Source organism: Chinchilla lanigera, unplaced genomic scaffold (assembly GCF_000276665.1).
Source record: "Chinchilla lanigera isolate Chin_1 unplaced genomic scaffold, ChiLan1.0 scaffold00004, whole genome shotgun sequence".
In the NCBI taxonomy this organism is placed as follows: domain Eukaryota; kingdom Metazoa; phylum Chordata; class Mammalia; order Rodentia; family Chinchillidae; genus Chinchilla; species Chinchilla lanigera.
Genome location: NW_004955405.1, coordinates 37,152,187 through 37,170,456, shown reverse-complemented (window position 1 = coordinate 37,170,456; position 18,270 = coordinate 37,152,187). Strand labels below are relative to the sequence as shown.

The following is an 18,270-nucleotide window of genomic DNA, read 5'->3' as shown; positions in this document are numbered from 1 at the left end:
TGTTCATTTATTAACTAAATCTTAAGATTTAGTTCTATGATCATTATAAATTGATTTTTATAAATGCTCTTGTGATTTAAAAAAATTATATAGCTGGGTGTGGAGGCGCACGCCTGTTACCCTTGCACTCAGGAGGCTGAGGCAGGAGGATCACCCTGAGTCTGAGGCCAGTATGCACCACATAATGAGACCCTGTCTCAAAAAACAAGATTATACAGTTCATCCTCTGAAGATGAAATTATAAAATGACTATCCCGATTTTACTTTTTTTTTTTTTGTCTTTTTGAGACGGTCTCGCTATGCAGTTCAGGCTGGCCTTGAGGTCATTTTGCAGCCCAGGCTGGCCTCAAACTCGCAATGATCCTCCTGCCTCAGCCTCCCCAGTGCTGGGATTACAGGCATGCGCCACCACGCCGGCTTTATTTCACTTTTTAAAAAGTGTACTAAACTTACAGCTCTCACTTACTGTATTTCTGCAGAGGATTCACGAAGACAAAAGAAACCAGGGTCTGTACAAAAATAGAAGCTCTCCATTTCCTGTCACACCTTATCTTTGTGTCTAAATTTGTTAATATAAAAGCATCTGCTTAGGAAAGTATAAAAACATAACTACAGTGTCACAAATATTCTACATTCTCTTGGGGAACAAACCCTTATAAAGGTACAACTACGGAGAATTCTTAAACTCAGTCTCAGCACCGACGGCCACCGGGAGGACGCGGTCTCTCAGCGCCAGCACGGGGAGACGTCTTCAGAGGTCGCCCTTGATCTCTGTGGATATCTTCAGGGTCACATCCTACGAGACACGGGGAAGGGCTCAGCCGTGATCTAGAAGCGTGACACGCAGGCCCCAATTCCACAACACACGTCACCACTGGGTCCTGCAAACACACGCTCGTAACGAGGTTTCCAAGAACGCTGCGCTGCTGGCTGTGGTGGCTGAGGCAGGAGCATCTCAGCAAGTCTGAGGCCAGCCTGAGCGACACAGGTGTGTAAGGGCCTTGGGAACATTTTTCAACACGTGGCTTTTGGCATCAGGGGCGGAGGACACGGGAAAGAGCCACCCACCCGGCGGTGACGGACCTGTCCTCCGGGGACAGGGGAGACCACGAGGCTGCAAGTGCCAGCGCGTTTTCGGGGACATCGGGGTGAAGGACTGGGCCCCGCCTGCCTCGAGCCGTCCTCCCCGTGCGTCCCTGGGGCGGGCACAGCGCCCACCTGGAAATCCCGGATGAAGGTCAGGAAGTAGAAGATGAAGCCGAACGCCACGGTCCACTCGCAGGCGGCGCTCACCACGTGGTACACGTAGTCCTGGCCGCGAGAAGAGACAGGGAGTCAGCCCGCGCCGGCAGCTCCGCGCAACCGCAGGAAAAGCCGCCGCCGCCGCCGCCGCCGCCGCGCAGAGACGGGGAGCTGGAGAAGAATCCAGGGAACAAGGCCACCGGACAGGGCAGGACCAGGAGCGGACACCAGGTGCTGAGCCCGGCCGGTCTGTGGCCCTCACCCCAGATTTGGGGCAGCACAAGGACCACCAACTAGATCCGGCTGGGGAGCAGTTCTGGACTTGACAGAAATAAAAAACTTCTCCAGCGGGCGTGGGCACGCACGCCTGTAATCCCAGCACTGGGGAGGCCGAGGCAGGAGGATCTCAGGGAATGCAAGGCCAGCCTGGGCCACGGTGAGACTCTGCCTGGAAAGAATGAATGAGTGGGCGTGGGAAACTCCCCAGTGTCTCAGGGCACAACTCTGACCATCCCTGGGGGCAAAGGCCAAGGGGCCACAGTGACCCCGGTTTGTCAAAGTTCCCACAGCTCAGCGGGGAGTTCCCGGGATGCCCCAAAGGCTCTGCCGGATTTGTGGGGCGCCCAGCCACTGACTAGGCAGGAAAGACCCCAGGCTTCCGGAAGTATGAGGAACCTCGTCCTCAGGAGGGAGTGGCGGGCTGCGTCCCTTGCCTGAAGGACAGCACCCTTCCCCCTGCCCCACCGGCTCACTTGGCCATTTTAATGTTACATTTGGTTTTCTGTCCAGTGGAGCCCAGGCTGGCCTAGAACTCACAGCGATCCTCCTGCCTCAGCCTCCCAGTGCTGGGGTGACAGGCGTGTGCTTAGCCCCGCACTGGGCCTCAAAGTGCTGCCTCTGGCAGGGACAGCTGGCGGTGGGCCCCACTAACGTCCAGGCTTCCTCGGGGACCCGAGCCCCCCCAACTCCAGTGTCCCCGAAGTCTTCTCGTGGTGAGGATGCGGTCAGTGAAGCCACCCGGCTGCCCGTTCCGCCCTTCTGTGGCCCCAGCTCCTCCTTCCACTCGGTCCTGGCTGGGGACGAGGGTCCCTGGGCCCTGGCGGCTTCCTGCTGTGGTGCTGTCGCCCTCTGTTACCTCCTGGGGGGTCGCCCACCCTTCGCTGCCACCTAGGCGTCCACCCAAGAAACGCTCACTCCCGGTTAGAGGCCTCAGGTCCACTGTTCTGGAAAGAAATTCCTTGGTTTACCCCAGATAAAGACTTAAAACTCACAGGGCGTGACCATGCACGACTGCCATCCCAGCATTCTGGGAGGCTGAGGCAGGAGAGTGTCAGGCTCCAGCCCAGCCGGGGCAGCTGAGGGACTCCGCAAGACCCTGCTTCAAGCGCGGGCGTCCTGGGCTCCACCTTTCATGAGCATGGAGGGCTGAGGGGTTTGCAGACGAGACTGGGGATTCAGAGCCTGGAAATCAGCCCGGAGATAGCGGCTCCTGGACTCCTAACCAAGGCCGGGCCATGGCGGCCCAGGGTGAGGTGGCCCTGCTAACGCCATGTCTTTGTCACCACCAGGGTACCAAGGAGACCAGGCGCCGAGGTTCCTGAAAACGGGCATCTGGTCTGCCGGAGACAGCCGTCCCTTCTGCTTTAACTCTGAGCGAAGAAATCCCCCAAGTCACCCTGAGGGCGGGGCAGCCTCTCCTCCTCGTCCTGGTCCCGGTGCCTGTCCCCACCTCACAAGCCCACCCGGAGCCCTGGCCATGCGCCGGGCAGACCCGGACTCCGGAGCCCCAGAAAGCCCGTGCGCCTGCGGCTCGTCCCGCTTCCCCCTGGGGCCGCCTGGGGCCAACTCTGTAGCATGTCTGCCCCGGGTCCAACCTGTCCCCGGCGGTGGCGGGCCCAGGACTCGCCCCGCCAGGCAACAGTGACAGTGGGGCAACTCCAGCGTCACCTTCTCTTTAGGGTTCCATTCCAGCTTGGTTATAGAAATCAGGGACGCACAGGCGATCACTAAGCGGGGAGCCGTTAAGGACACTACTGTGTTCGCTGCAGTACCAAGACGGGGTTTTTTTCCTTTTTTGAGACAAGATCTCTACAGGTAGCCCAGGCTGGTCTCAAATTTGAGATCCTCCTGCCTCAGCCTCCCAAACTGTAGGGGAGACCCTGCCACGGATGGCTGCGATGTTAAAATGCTGGGTGCCATGTTTCTGCCGCCACAGCAGCTCCAACGCATCTGATAACTGCACCCCACCCACGAGCACACACTCTACCCGGACACAGTTGCCCGCAACACGCTGCCCAGCGACACACACGACTGTCCGGGTGGCCGCGTCCTGCCTGACCCCGTGTGTCTGGGGTCCCCACGAGAGGCTGCGTGGGGCCGGAGGGGTCCTTTCTGAACAGCTGAGTAGAAGGACCTGCCCCTAAGCGCTGTGCTTAAGGCGACACCGGGGCCGTGAACACTGCACTGAGCAAGTCGGGGTGCGTGGAGCCCGTCCTCACCCGAAGACCTCGTGTCCGAGACCCGGCCAGCCCTGGGCCTGGGGGAACGTTCACCACGCGCACCGGGCCATCTGAGGCCAGCGGGGCTGAGGACCCAGACACCCCATCTGCACCAGGGCAGTGAGCGACCTGGAGGAGGAGAAAACTCTCAAATATACAAAAACTTACGAATTTAAACCTGGGCGTGGGGAGGAGGCTGAGGCAGGAGGATCACTGTGAGTTTGAGGCCAGCCTGGCCTGTGTAGTGAATTGGTGGCAGCCTGGCTACACAGAGACCCTGTCTCAGAAAAGCAAACAAATGAAACAACAGGAATTCAAAGAAAGGGCTGAGTCAGCCAGGTGTGGTGGTGCACGCCTGCAACCCTAGCACTCGGGAGGCTGAGGCAGGAGGGTACTGAGTTCAAAGGCAGCCTGAGCTACATAATGAGACCTTGAGACAGACAGAGACAGAGACAGAGACAGAGACAGAGAGACAGAGAGTGCTGAGCCAGTGAAAGTCCGAGCTTCCTCTGAATCACTCCCGGGTCCCTCCACACAGCCTTCACGCCCTGAAATGCTTCAATCCTGTTTCCCAACATAAAAGAAGAACACACAGAAGGTCCGATCATCTCACCACACACCACATGCTTCGGACTCTTGACAGCTTCAAATCTACTTTCATCCCCAGGGCACTGGGCTCGATAGCCATGCAGGAGGCTGAGGCAGGAGGTTCCCAAGGTCGACGCCAACCTGGGCAACCTCTCGAGGTCTTATTTTGAAATAGAAAAATAAAAAGGGCCGGGAATGCAGCCCAGCAGTCTCTGGGCTCCATCACCAGTGATTCTTAAAATAAATCAATAAGAGCCGGGCATGGTGGCTCATACCTGTAAATCTCAGCCCTCAGGAGGCTGAGGCAGGGCATCGCTGTGAGTTTAAGGCCAGCCCGGGCTACATAGCAAGACCCTGTCTCACCAAAAAAAAAAAAGAGCCCATTTCACAGAAATGTCGCCAGGGGGCCCACAAGGGTTTCTAAAAGAGGCTTCTAGTCCTTTGCAAGGGGATGCCAGAGCAGGTGCAGCTCAGGGCTGAGACTTCACGTGGACGGACTCACCCACCCACGCCCGTGAGCCTCTGCGCTTGGGGGCCACCTTCAGTACCGACCACAGTCAGAAGCGCCTAGAGACCAGAACTATTTACCAGGATGGGCAACACGGAGGCCTGCAACGCTTATTCTGCTGAAACTCCCTGGCCGGGCTCTGTCTCTACGGGTTACCCACTAGGAAAGTGTCTCTACAGAAACCCGTTTTTCCACTACAGACACATGTACACACAAACCAGCACAAGCTGAGAGCTCCAAGCACGTCCATTCGGGGAGAGACACACAGCGCCACCGACGGCTGAAGCAGGGTCTTTGAGCTGAGCTCACTCCCTGCTCCTGTTTATTCTGAGACTGAATCTCACTAAACTGCCGGGTGGGACTCAAACTTGTGATCTTCCCGCCTCAGCCTTCCCATAAACAGGACAAGGAAACGGAGAGGGACTGTCTCAGGAATAGGGTGTGCACTGTTAGTAAATTTCTCCAGACTTTCCTAGTTTCTCAAGGCTCAGGAAATTTGTAATTAACATTTTCCTTCCCTGAGATTGAAAAAAAAAACACTCACTCTTCACAATTTGTAAAGCCGGGCATGGTGGCTGACACCTTGAATCCCTCTGGAGGGCTGAGGCAGGAGAATCTCAAGTTCAAGCCCAGTGTGAGTGACTTAGTGAGACCCCGTCTCATATAAAAAGGGCTCAACCTTGGGAGTGAGTTGGGGGAGGGCAAGACACACACACACACGCACACACACACACACACATGCACACACACAGGTTTGGGCTTGACCCAGCCCAGGCTAACAAACCGCCACTTATAAAATACTTCCCTCAGGCGGGCATGGTGGCGCATACCCGTAATCCCAGCACTTGAGAGGCTGAAGCTGGAGGATCTCAGTGAGTTCAAGGACAGCCTGGGCTACTTCTGTCTCAGAAACCAGCCCAGCCCTTCCCACTTCCCCAGGCGGTGATGGAGCGAGTCGTCGCGGGCCGCCGCGGGCCGCCTCTGCACTTTCCCCGACCCCACCACAATTTCATTTCCGGACGAGCACAGGGCGGCCGTGCTCGGGGAGAGGGGACGGACTTCCTTTCATAGCATGATCGCAGGACAGAAAGGCCTGAACTGGGGCCAGCGCAAAGCCAAGTCTTCCAGACCCTCCCTGGGGACGAGCGGGCCGCAGGCCCACACCTCACAGGAGGGCCCGGGGCTCGGGAGGGCCCGGGCCTTGGCCCTGAGTGCAGTATCAATATTTGGTGTCTTTAGTCAAGCACTGCGTGGAAAAATAAATATTGTCACAGCCCAGTAGCTGGGAGCAGGAAGTCAACAGGGCTCAAGGGTGCTACACTCTCCCGTCCCTCCCGTCCCTCCCACCCGGAGCTGAGCCAGCGCCTTAATGATTCGCCCTCTTCCCAACCTGTGACCTGTCCTCGAGTGGAAACTGACTGTTACCTGCCCAGCATGGTGGCACACACCTGTCATCCCAGCTACTCAGGAGGCTGAGGCAGGAGGGTCACAAGTTGGAGGTCGGCTCTGTCTCAAACTAAACCTGGAAAGGGTCTGCGGGTACAGCTCAGTGGTATAACTAAGGCCCTGGGTCTGAACCCCAGTGCCAGTAACAAGAAAAGGAAGCGGGAGGAGAAAAAGGAGCTGGGTGTGGAGGCTGAGGCAGGAGGATCACCTCGAGTTCAGAGCTCTGTTCGTGCCACTTTCCGTATCTGACCAGCGTCCTCTCACCGCATCGCAGCGACCCGCCTGGCCTTGCAGCGCGCTCTCCCGCTGTCCCTGCTCAGTGGGACGAGCCCCGGCCCCGCTGGCTCCTCACCTGCCACAGCGGCCCCGGCCTGCCCGAGCTCCCCCTGCCCCCAACAGTGACCACCGACAAAGGATACTGGGGACGACAGCGGCGCAGGACACGGCGGAGATGGCCATGCGTGCGTGGCACGTGGACAGGCTGTTCCACTGCGGACAGGCCTTGTAGGAGATGACCGACTGCAGGAGCGTGTACACCACGCCGCACACGAAGGCCAGCAGGGCACCCGCGTCGTGGACCATGGGCACGGCCAGCTCCTAGGGACAGGACCACACGTGTGTCACCACACTGCACCACAGGCCCACCACAGGCCACGTCTGCCACAGGACACGCCCAATGAGGCAACCCTGTCTGCAGAACTCGGGAGGCTAGCTGGGGAGATAGCTCAGCAGCATAAGCGCTTGCCTGGCAAGCCTGAGGTCATGAGTTCCATTCCTGGTACCAAAAAAAAAAAAAAAAAAAAAACTTGGGAGGCTGAGGCAGGAGGATCGCTGTGAGTTTGGCACCAGCCTGGGCTACAAAGTGAGTTAGTCAACCTGAACAACACAGTGAAAGGTCTTGTCTCAAAAAAAAGAAAAAAATTAAAAAGGAAATTAAAAAAAGAAACTTTCTTGCTCATTTACTTTTGTTTGTTTGTTTTGTTTTTGAGGTTGGGTGTCACTATACAGTTCAGAATGGCCTTGAATTCACTTTGTAGCCCATGCTGGCCTTGAACTCACAGTGATCTTCCTGCCTCAGCCTCCTGTGTGCTGGGATTACAGGCATGCGCCACCATACCCAGCTTTCTTGCTAATTTAAAAAAGAGTAAAACACAAAGAACACTAGATTACCGTGAGGTTAAACATAGAAAATCTTTTTCATAAAGGATATTTGTATTTTTAAATTTTATTTTTCATCAGCAAACATGTAGGGGATTTTGTCTACATTTCGATATATGTTTCCATGGTGAGAGGATTAGCTCTAGCTGAGTAAACCCAGAGCCTCACCTGCATACCATTTTTCGTGGTCACAACATTTAAAGTCTGTTTAGGAATCATTTTCTTTTTGGAGACAAGGTCCCATTTTGTAGCCCAGGCCAGGTTTGAAGTTGTGGAAATCCTCCTGCCTCAGCCTTCTCTCCCAACACTGCTTTAGTTATGCTGATCTCTGCAGTCTATCACGGCAGCGGCAGGTCTCCAGAACTCACTGTCCTGTCTGAAGCCTTGTTCTGTGCCAGCCCACGCTCCCGACCCCACACCCGACCTGGGTCCCCGCCCGGCCGCGTCTGCTCTGACTTCTTCAACCTCATGCACGGGGGTCTGGTGCTGTTTGTCTCCCTGTGCCTGGTTTATTTTAATGTAACATCCTGTCTTCTCTCAAGTGACAGAATTTTTAAAAGGGTAATTTTGTTTCTACAGTGAGTGGCATGCATTTATTCTACTTACATCACCTTTGTTAAAAATAATACATTTTTAAGAGCTTATTTTAATTAATTTGAGTGGATTTATATTTCAAACATAAACTCAACTGTTAAAATTATATAATAAAGATATGATTTTAGTGATAAAGATCTTATCAAAAAATAGTTCACCCTGCTGGGCATGGTAGCATATGCCTATAATGCCAGCACTCAGAAGGCTGAGGCAGGAGGATCGCTTTGAGTTTGAGGCCAGCCTAGGCTACACATTAAGTTCAAGGCCAGCCTGAACTACACAGTGAAACCTTGTCTCAAAAAAACAAACAAGAAATATCATGTACAGGTACAAACTTCCTCTAATGAACGTAATCATTATGTAGCTCTAAAATGTGCCAATAAAATTAATTTTAAAAAACCAAACAAACAGCTACATTCAAAGCATCAAAAGCCAGGCACGGTGGCACACACCTGTAATCCCAGCACTAGGGAGGCTGAGGCAGGAGGATCATTGCCAGTTCGAGACCAGCCTGGGCTACAAAGTGAGTTCAAGGCCAGCCTGAACTGTATAGCAAGACCCTGTCTCAGAAAGACAAAAAAAAAACAAGCCTCAGGAACGAGGGATGGTGGTGCACGCCCATGATCCCAACACTCAGGAGGCTGAGGCAGGACTGCCGAGAGTTCGAGTGAGTTGAAGTCTATCTGAAGTACTAAGTGAGACCCTGTCTCAAAATCTAAAAAAAAAGGAAAAAGGAAAAAGGATCCCAAACCATGAGGGAAACAAAACTGCTCTCTGCAAAGCTCCCCACAAGCCATGGGGACCTCCGCCTGAGACAGAACTGTAAAGACTGCACACCGCCGTGCAAACCTGATTTTACAGAAGTGTGGAAGCGAGACGGAGGTTTGTGTTTAACAGCCAGAGAACGTCACAGGAGAGCTGGAGCTGAGAGACAAACGGCCTAACCAGAAGGCCTTTCCTCCCCCAGCCGTCCCCCACGCTGTCAGGCAGAGAGCGGCGACGCCGTCCTCCGCCGGGCCGGCGAGCGTACGCCGCTACGCTGGGATTCTGCGCCACTAGCGTGGAAAGCAGACAGTTAAGAAACGAAAAGAAACAGCATGTAAGTCTCCTCAGTCCAACGTGACTTGTATCACAAACAAAACCACAAACTGAAGAGTTCTGCAGTGATCAGACACCAACCCAAGAAGGAAATGGCTTTTTCTTTTTCCTGTGGTGCAGGGGTCAAACCCAGGGCTTTCACCCTGAGCCGCAGCCCCAGCTCCTTTTCATTTTGAAACCATCTCACTAAGCCATGAAGTGGTCCGGGCTGGGCTTGAACTTGCGATCATCCTGCCTCAGCCTCCCAGAGCACTGGGATTCCAGGTGCACAGCTCCTCTCCCTGCTTTTCATCTTCACCTCACTCTCCAGAGGTGGAGCTGTGAGCTGAGTGGAAGAGGGGTCCCCCAGGAAGCCCAGGACACCGGGGGCTCTCAGGCGCCTTCACAAAAGTGGGAACCCTTCCTGTGCTCGGCCCCTCCCACCAGCTCGGGCACGCGGGCCCCTTGGGCAGGTGGCCTCTCTCCCCTCCTCCCGGGTCACTGCACAGGGCCAGGTCACTCTCTTCGAAGGCTCCTGTTACAACCACACAGGTCATGGCGGGGGATGTTTTCGTGAACTTCTTGTGTGCCACATAGGAAAACTGCACAGGTCCGTGCCTGTCATCTCCACACCTGGGAGGCTGAGGCAGGAGGATCACAAGTTCAAGGCCAGCCTGGGCTACATAGCGAGACCCTGTCTCAAAAAGACAACACAAAACAAAAAAAAAACAAAAAGTTGTGAAAACAGAAGAATGCGCCTTGGGGGCGCCAGCACCGCAGGAAAGGAGAGTTCCTGAGCGGGATGAGTGGATTCCAAGCTGCCATGAGCCCCGCGGGGCTGCCCGGCCCCGCCCCTCCCCGGCCCAGACCACGCCCACCTGGAAGTTGGCCACGATGCCCATCCCGACGCAGCCCGCCAGGCCGAGGCCCAGCGACACGGCGTTGAGCAGCGGCGTCCCGTGGAGGCTGGCCTGACCCTGCTTCTCCACGATCTTGTAGCGCATGTACATTGTGGCCGCTCCTGCAAGGAAGCAAGCGAGCGGCGCTGGAGGGCTCGGCTGGCCGTGGCGCCGCCCTTGGCACCGCGGAGCCCCAGGCCCTGGCTCCACCCAGCCCCGCGAGAAAGAAGGGAAGGGAAAGAGGTCCTGCTGAGTGTGGTGGCGCACGCCTGTAATCCCAGCGCTCGGGAGGCTGAGGCAGGAGGATCGCTGTGAGCTGGAGGCCAGCCGGGACTACAGAGTGAAAACTTATCTCAAAAAAAAAAAAAAAAAATGCCACCAGAGATGTTGGTGTATACTTGCTATTCCAGCACTCTGGGAAGCTGAGGCAGGAGGATCCCAGTGTTGAATCCAGCCTGGGCACTTTAGCAACTTAGTGAGACCCTGGTTCAAAATAAAAAGAATAAAAAAGGCTGTGGCTATAGCTCAGGGCAAAGGCCCTGGGTTCAAACCCTAGTATGGCGAAAAAAATTTAAACTGGGCCTAGTGGCGCAGGCCTATAATCCCAGCCCTTGGGAGGCTGAGGCAGGAGCATCATCATGAATTCAAGGCCAGCCTGTACTACATATGAGACCCTGTCCCAAAACAAAACAAAACAAAACACCATTTAAAATCCTCTTGAAAAGTCTGCAGGTCTAGAAGCCCCTGTAACAGGTGTCTCATTTTGCTGAGCACCTCACTCCGTTCTGAGTGCGTCCTGCATCTCCAGGTCTGATAATATCCTTCCCGTATCTCTAAATAAATAAAAAAAACACCTGCGCCAGCTCCAGGGTCAGACGGCCAGACAGAGCGGAGCGGGAGGGACGGGACAGGGTGAGCGGCCCACACTGGACAAAGAAGCCACCAGCAGTTCCAGATGTCTCCATACTTTAGTTTCCCAGGACTGGCAAATTTCTAGTGGCAAAGGTTGTACTAAAACAAAAACCAAAACAAAAGAAAAAACCATCCAGGCACGGTGGCCCTTGCCTATAATCTCAGCTATACAGGAGGCTGAGGCAGGAGGATTGCAAGTTCGAGGCCAGCCTGAGCAATGGAAGGGATCTCCGTCTCAATATTTAAACAATGCAAAGGGCTGAGGCGGGAGCACGTGCCCCAAGCTCCACCCCAGGACGGCAGAGAGGCGCTTTAACGACAGGTGACATCGTTTGTCTCTCCTGAGTGGGGCGATTTTACTCACAGTGCTGACGCTCTTACCCAGAAACGCAGAGAAGTTTATCATGAGCCCAAAAATGCCGCTCTCCGGAGGCGTCGTTCCCGTGTCGCTGGGGGAGAAGAAACGTCCACATTATTAGGAAAGAATTCAGGTCAGGCATGCTGGCACACACCTGCCATCCGAGCACTGGGGAGGCTGAGGCAGGAGGATCGCTTCGAGTTCCACACCAGCCTGGGTGACTTAGCAAGAGCCTGTCTCAAAAATGTGATAAATAACCACAGGACTAAGGATGCAGCTCAGCAAAGTGGCCCTGGGCTCGGTCCTCAGGACAGCCTGAAACAAGTGCGGGGACATTTGTTACTGCGCTGGGCCCGGGAGCCGCTGTGGGCAGAGCGGCCTCCTCTCCCAAGCTTTCCGCTGGGCCCTGCAGTCACAGGATCGTTCGCTCCTCTGCAAAGCGAGTTACACAATCACCCTTCATGGGCAAAAAGTGTGGCAGACACCTCTGAGCCACTCACCCGCAGATCTCCCCGACCCGCCGCGGCCATGGGAGCTGGTGCTAGGGACACTCAGGTGGGGAGACCGCTCAGGACCCTCGAGAGCTCGGTACCCAGCCAAGCTGCAGTGATACATTCTTCGGCACACAGAAGAGTGAGCACCTTCTGTTCAGCAGGCAATTTTGTGGGCACCGTGAATACAACCACAATAAAACAAAAAGGTCCGGGCAATTGGGAGGCTGAGACGGGAGGATCTCAAGTTCAAGCCCTGGGCAACTTAGCAAGACCCTGTCTCAAAATAAAAAACGAAAAGCTTGGAAGTAGCTCCCTGGGTTCCATCCCTAGTACCGCGAAAAAGAAAAAGAAAAAAAGTAGACACGAACATCTATCTCTTCAGCACCCCATTTCTGTTAGGACCATGTGTCACAGCCTCACCGTGTCCTTAGGAAAGTACTGAGCTTGCATCTTAAAGACAAAGGACACGGTTAGAAAGTAACTCGCCAGGTCCCAGAGACAGGGAGAGCCACACAGCCGGGGCACCCACAATTCACTGCGTGGCCCAGGATGGTCTCAGGCTCGCGGTGATCCTCCTGCCTCAGCCTCCCAAGTGCCGGGCTAAGACAGAGTTTTCTAGCAAAAAGTTTTAAAATCACACCCCCGCGTGCCCTTCCCGTGACACTGTTCTTTAGGGACATCTGTGCAGCACCACCCCCAGTGCCTTGGCAGTGACCAAGTGTCCCCCAGATGTCGGGGCAGCGATGTCTACAGAGACCCCGTGCGCGACTCTTTCTGTCCAACTCCCTAGGGCACGGGGCACCGCCCCCAAACTCGCCATCCCACCCCTGCTTCCCAGCGGCTCTGCTCGGAAGCCTCTTGCTTTCAGTTTCGCTTCCTCCGCGGTGGAAGGAATCTTGAAAGCCCCTTTTAGCGCAAGTTAGGGCAGAATCTTTCTATTTTTAAATCCAGCCTTCTCAAGTCTTTTGTTCTTGTTTTGTTTTGGGAGACAGGGCTTCACCGTGCAGCCCAGGCTGGCCTTGAACGCTTCGGTGACCCTGCTGCCTCAGCCTCCGAGTGCTGTGACCCAGGTGTGCACCGGCACGCCCCGCGGCGCTCTTAAATCTTCACAGGTGTCGGATCCGCTGGTAACCGCAACTCATCTCTTTGGACTCTTGCCAGTCAGCTGAACTTCTTTAGGAATTACAATTCTCTCCGTATTAATGGTTCACCAGTCGATTGTTAAGCCACACAATCACAATAAAAATGGCATACTAATGGTAGGCGGCGTGGAAGCGCAGGCCTGGCGTCTCAGCACTCAGGAGGCTGAGGCAGGAGGGTCACCACAAGCTCAGGGCCAGCCTGACTGCATAATGAGACCTTGTCTCAAAAAACCAAAGAAGGAAAAAAATGGCCAGGACTAGGGGGGCACACCTATATTCCCAGCCCTCTAGGAGGCAGAGGTAGGAGGACTGTCAACTTGAGTCCAGCCTGGGGAATTCAGCAATTTAGTGACACTGTCTCAACGTTAGGAAAATAAATAAATACAAATAAAAAGGGCTGTGGGTGTAGCCCAGTGTGAAGGTCCTGAATTCGGGTCCCAGCTCCACTCCCTCAAAAATAAAATACAGCTTCCAAATCGTTTTATGCTCATGTATTAGCACATACTTGTGAGTATAAATTAAATTCTGATTGTTAAGTAAATGGAAATTAAAATCTTACTTTTCCTGATTTTCCCTTTCCTTTCTGAAATTAAAACCCTGGCCAAACCTCTTCTTCCTCAGCCACCACGCGGTGAAAAGTCCCAGAGCAGGGCAGAAGTAAAAGACGTGGTAGGTGATTCCTCAACAGCTACAGCTAAAAATCCCACTCGACCCAGCTGTCCCCTTGCGGGCGTCTCCCCGCCAGAGCTCACACATACTGCAGGCTGCACGGCCACCCGCACTTACAGCCCCACAGCTCACCACGGCTCAGTCTTAGAAGCAGCCTACGTGTCCATCAGCAGAGGAATGGATAAAAAAGGTGTGGCATTTACACACAGTGGAATACTACTCTGCCTTCAAGAAGGATAAACTGGGGGCTGGGGATTTAGCTCAGCGGCACAGTGCCTGCCTGGCAAGTGCAAGGTCATGAGTTCAATTCCCAGCACTGGGGGGAAAAGAAAAAAAAAAAAGATAAACTGGGGGCATTGGTAGGAAAGCGGATGTGCCTTGAGACCATGACAAGCTTCAATTTCTCGTATGAGAAACCAAGGTCATCCATAAACAGCAAAGGAAAAGGCAGATCGGAGGACGCAGGGAGGCGGGTGGTTTGCAGGTGGGAAGGGGACAGAAAGAATGAAGTCCTGTCTGGGGAGTACAACTCCGCACAGGGAGTGGGGTCCCAGGTACGGCAAACCCCGGCCTCGAACCCTGAGATGAGCAGGAGGAGGCGTGGCGCAGCGCGGCCCGAGGTGACTCTTCGGCCCTCAGTTCTGACACGCGCCCCGGCCTGCGTCCTGCGGCTGCTCCGGCCTGCTCGAGTTTGAGGGAGTCTGAACCTCCTGTTTCACCTTTTTGATAGGAAATCCACACATCTGGCTGAGAAAAGGAATACATACAAAGCCAGGTGTGGCAATCCCAGCACTCCGGGAGGCTGAGGCAGGAGGATCGCAAATTCCAGCCCAGCCGGGGCCAGTGAGTACTTGGTGAGACACTGTCTCAAAATCGAAGCAGAGCCGAGGCTGGGGGAGAAGGGTTGGGTCCCCACTACGCCAAAAGAAAAAACGAAAACCAAAGACAACGCCAGGCCGGCACAGTCCAGCGGCACAGCTTGCCTCGCACACACAGGCCGGAGCTCTACCAGCACCCAAGTCAGTCCGCGTAAGCAGTGCTGTAAGCGACCTCCCCACCCGTTCACAGGCCCGGACCCCTGAGCTGGCATCTAAGAGCGGCACAGCGTCCGAGGGCTGATGCGCCAGTGTGTTTCACGGACTTCTGCCAAATTCCCAACACAGAGATTAAAACCAATTTACAACCAGGCGCATCGGCTCGCTTCTGTCATCTCCACCACTCAGGAGGCTGAGGCGGGAGGATCGCAATTTCAAAGCCAGTCTGGGCAACTTAGCAAGACCCCTGCCCAAAGCGAGGCACGGAGGGCGTGGCTAAGGGGCAGAGCTCTAGCCTGGTGTGTGAGGCCCCGGGTTCTGCCCGCAGGACCGTGAAAAATTAAATTAAAATACAAAAACAAATGAAAAAGAAAAAAACGAATTTCTACTCCCACCCCTGTGTGTGAGAGGCGTTTTTGTGTCTCTCCACCAGCCTGATAAAACCTCTAGGTTTCTGCCCACCCCGTGGGTCACAGGCACCGAAGGCCTTCCCTCTGCTGTTTCTCGAGAAAGGACGTCGCTCTGGAGCCCAGGCTGGCCTGGAATTCCCAGCGACCCTCCTGCTTCAGCCTCCCAGGCGTGCCTACCGCGCCCAGCTGTCCCTCCCTCTCCTGCCCCCTCGTGAGGTCCACGCCCGGCCGGGCGGTGAAGCACGATTCGCGGCAGCGTCCCCGTCCAGCCTGCTTCAGCCCCGGGCCAGCCGCGTCTCGTGTCACTTGCCCGGGGCGCCTGTCGCCGGGCGGTGGCCCTGTCCTCCTCAGGAGCCATCGTGCTCATCTGACAGCTGTGGCCTCTGAGCCGGGTGCCAGTGAGGCTGGGGGTGAGGGCGTCCCCCTTTGCTGTGCCTCCTCTCTGCTCAGGAGGGGCCGCAGGTCTGCAGATGCAAGGCACAGCGCACCCCTGTGATCCCAGAGGCTGAGGCAGGAGGATCTCAAGTCTGAGCCCGTCTGGGCAACTTTGCAGCCCAGCAAGACCATGGGTCAAAGTAAAAAGTGAAGAAAGGGTCGGGGGCGTAGCTCAGGGTGAAAGCCCTGGGCTCCACCCAGTGCCACCGGGGTGAAAGCAAAGAGGCCGCGAGGTCTAACAGCGCCCCGCAGCGCAGGTCAGGTCTTGGGGGTTCTGCCCCTGTGGTCCTGGCTGGGACCGGCTTTCGGGGGGCAGCTCCGTCTCCCGGGTGCCCCACGCAGTACTGGGACAGGACAGACTGTCCCCTCCTGGCCCTTCCTGCAACAGAACGGCTGGGCGAGGTGGCGACACCTGTAATCCCAGCACTAGGAAGGCTGAGGCAGGAGGATGGCGGAGAGTTTGAGGCCAGCCTGGGCTACACAGCACCAGGGCCAGAGGTCAGGGGCCAGGGATGAGGCAGCCCGGGACCCGGCTGCTGGGGGCCCGGTGAGCGGAAACCCGGAGGAGCCATGGGGACAGAGCACCCTGCCTCGGGGCGCAGGCTGTCGCTGCCGCTCCGAGAGCTTGGGCACCGCAAGGCTCGAGTAGAGGCTGAGGCAGGAGGGTCTGCGGTGTGAGCCCAGCCTGGGCAGCTTGGAGAGACCCTGTCTCAAAAACCAAAGTTAAAGAAGGGCTGGGGATCAAGGACCTGGGTTCCATCCCCGAGGCAGAAAGGGGGGAAAAGCTGGGGCGCACAGGCGTGGGGCGCAAGCTGCGGGGCACCTGGGCGGCACCCGCGCGCCTGAGTCTCCGCCCGCCGCCCCGTGTTCGGCGGCCCCGCGCCCCCGCCCCCGATCACCTGATGTAGGGCAGGAAGGGGTCCACGTGCCCCGCCAGCACGGCCACCACGTAGGAGATGAGGAAGGCGGCCGCGGACCAGGTGACCAGCAGGAAGGGCACGAAGGCCAGGCCCCGCAGGAGGCCGCACATGGCGCGCGCGGCCGGGCGCCGTGAGGTCACAAAGCGGGCGGCGGGGTGCGAGCCGAGCCCCGAGTCCCCGAGCCCCGCGTCCGAACCCGAGTCCCGAGTCCCGAGTCCCCAGCCCCGCCGCGCCCGGCTCTTGCGCAACCCCGGGCGGCCCCCGCCCCGCCTCCCGCCCGCTGTCCCGGATCGCGCCGCTCCGCGTCCCCGGCCGGTCTTCTGCTTCGTTTATTCTTTATTAAGACCCGGAGCCTCGGAGTCTCGCTAACTCACTAAGCTGCCCGGCTGCTCGCCACCCTCCTGCCTCAGCCTCCCAAGGCGCGGGAAGCACGGGCACCACCCCCGCGGCCCGCCCTGCTCCCGCGCGCCTGCGGGCGGGGCGCCCCGTGGCCCGAGGCGGGCCATCGGCGCAGCCGGAGGAGGAATGCGGGGCGGGCGGGCCCTCGGGAGCTGGGGCGGGCTTTGCCGCGGGCGACTTACCAGCCCTTTTAAAATTTTCTTTTTTGAGCCAGCGGTGATGGCCACACCTGTAATGCAGCGCTCACTCGGGAGGCTGAAGCAGGAGGATCACAGAGTTGATCACGGAGTTTGAGGCCAGCCCGGTTTACCCGGAGGTCAAGCTCAACCTGCACTACACAGCGGGCATGGGGGCGCACACCTGTAATCCCAGCACGCTGGAGGCCAAGGCAGGAGGATCTCCGCGAGTTCAAGCCCTGCCTGAACTACATAGCTAGACCCTGTCTCAAAAACAGAACAGGAGGAAGAAGAAAAATAAAGTTAGAGACAGGATCTAAATTGCCCAGCCTGGACTAGAATTTGAGATACTCTTGCCTCTGCCTCCCGGAGAGCTGGGGCTACAGCCCTGTACCACCACACACAGAGTTTAGGGATTCTCGGAGCCCAGCCTGTGTCGCTGGATCCTGGGCACATTTCAGCTGTGAGAACATTTCTAGGCTGCCGGGTTTAAATAGCAGCGTCCAAGGCTGGCGGGATGGCACACATCTGCACTCCCAGCATGCAGGAGGCTGAAGCAGGAGAATCACAAGTTTGACGCCAGCTTGGCCAACTTCATGAGGCCCTGGGTCAAAATAAAAACATCTTTTAAAAGGCTGAGGACGTGGCTCAGCACTCCCTGGGTTCAGTGCCCTGTACTGAGAGCGGAGGGTACAGGGGCCCTCGGGCTCCCGAGCCCCTTAAACAGCACCTCAGGGTGGCTGGAGTAAACGTTTATCCTCTGAAAGGCCGGGCACAGCTGCTGGCACGCAGACGGCACTGTGTAAACCAGGCGTGCACGCCCGAAAGCCCGGCACTCGGGAGGCTGAGGCGGGAGGGTCAGTGGTTGTGGCCCAGCCTGGGCTACTCAGCAAGGCCTGTGTAAGACAGGGCTGGGCTGCGGCTCAGTGTGAAGCTCCTGGTGCCAACCCCAGCCCCTCACCAGCGATGCCAGGCCCACTGCACAAGCGACCTCTTGCTCTGGGGGCGCGAAGAGGCCTGACTGCGCCAGGGATGGGGCAGCGTCGGGCAGGACGCAGTCCCTGCAGGCCTGGAGCAGCGCCGCCCCTGACCTGCAGCTGGCACCATCCGGCCGGGTCCAGCGAGACAGGAAGTGTTGCTATGTGCACAGGGTTAGGAAACCCCTGGCCCAGCCCACTGCAGCTGAGATGGTGCCCACCCAGCTCAGCTTTTCTGGCCTAAGACTTGCTTATTTTATGCCCTTCACCTCCAAAGATATGGGCTTGACTGCTTTTCATTCTTGGTTTCCTGAGACGGGGTCTCACTGTGGAG

General features: G+C 56.5%; 1 protein-coding gene across 2 annotated transcripts; it reads right to left on the bottom strand.

The window, feature by feature from the left end:
* Positions 1–449: 449 nt before the first annotated feature.
* Dram1 (DNA-damage regulated autophagy modulator 1) lies at positions 450–16,610 on the bottom strand. 2 transcript variants are annotated; one of them, XM_013518732.1, is made up of 7 exons: positions 16,364–16,610; positions 11,304–11,371; positions 9,990–10,132; positions 6,702–6,879; positions 3,117–3,248; positions 1,219–1,311; positions 450–796 (listed from the first exon to the last, which is right to left on the bottom strand). In XM_013518732.1, the coding sequence occupies exons 1-7, from the start codon at positions 16,492–16,494 to the stop codon at positions 693–695; spliced, it is 849 nt and encodes a 282-aa protein (XP_013374186.1). In that variant the 5' UTR covers positions 16,495–16,610; the 3' UTR covers positions 450–692. The 2 variants fall into 2 exon arrangements, with proteins under 2 accessions (XP_013374186.1, XP_005374617.1); XM_005374560.2 differs by having other exon boundaries at positions 3,190–3,248; positions 16,364–16,608.
* Positions 16,611–18,270: the final 1,660 nt, after the last annotated feature.

Bases quoted from the DNA above. Each gene is read 5' to 3' on its own strand.
- Dram1 (XM_013518732.1), bottom strand. From the start codon at position 16,494: ATGTGCGGCCTCCTGCGGGGCCTGGCCTTCGTGCCCTTCCTGCTGGTC. The intron at 10,133-11,303 runs GTAAGAGCGTCA...GCTTCCTTGCAG, and splicing joins AAACTTCTCTGCGTTTCTGG to GAGCGGCCACAATGTACATG. The intron at 1,312-3,116 runs GTTGGACCCGGG...TCTCGCGGCCAG, and splicing joins CCCGCCACCGCCGGGGACAG to GACTACGTGTACCACGTGGT.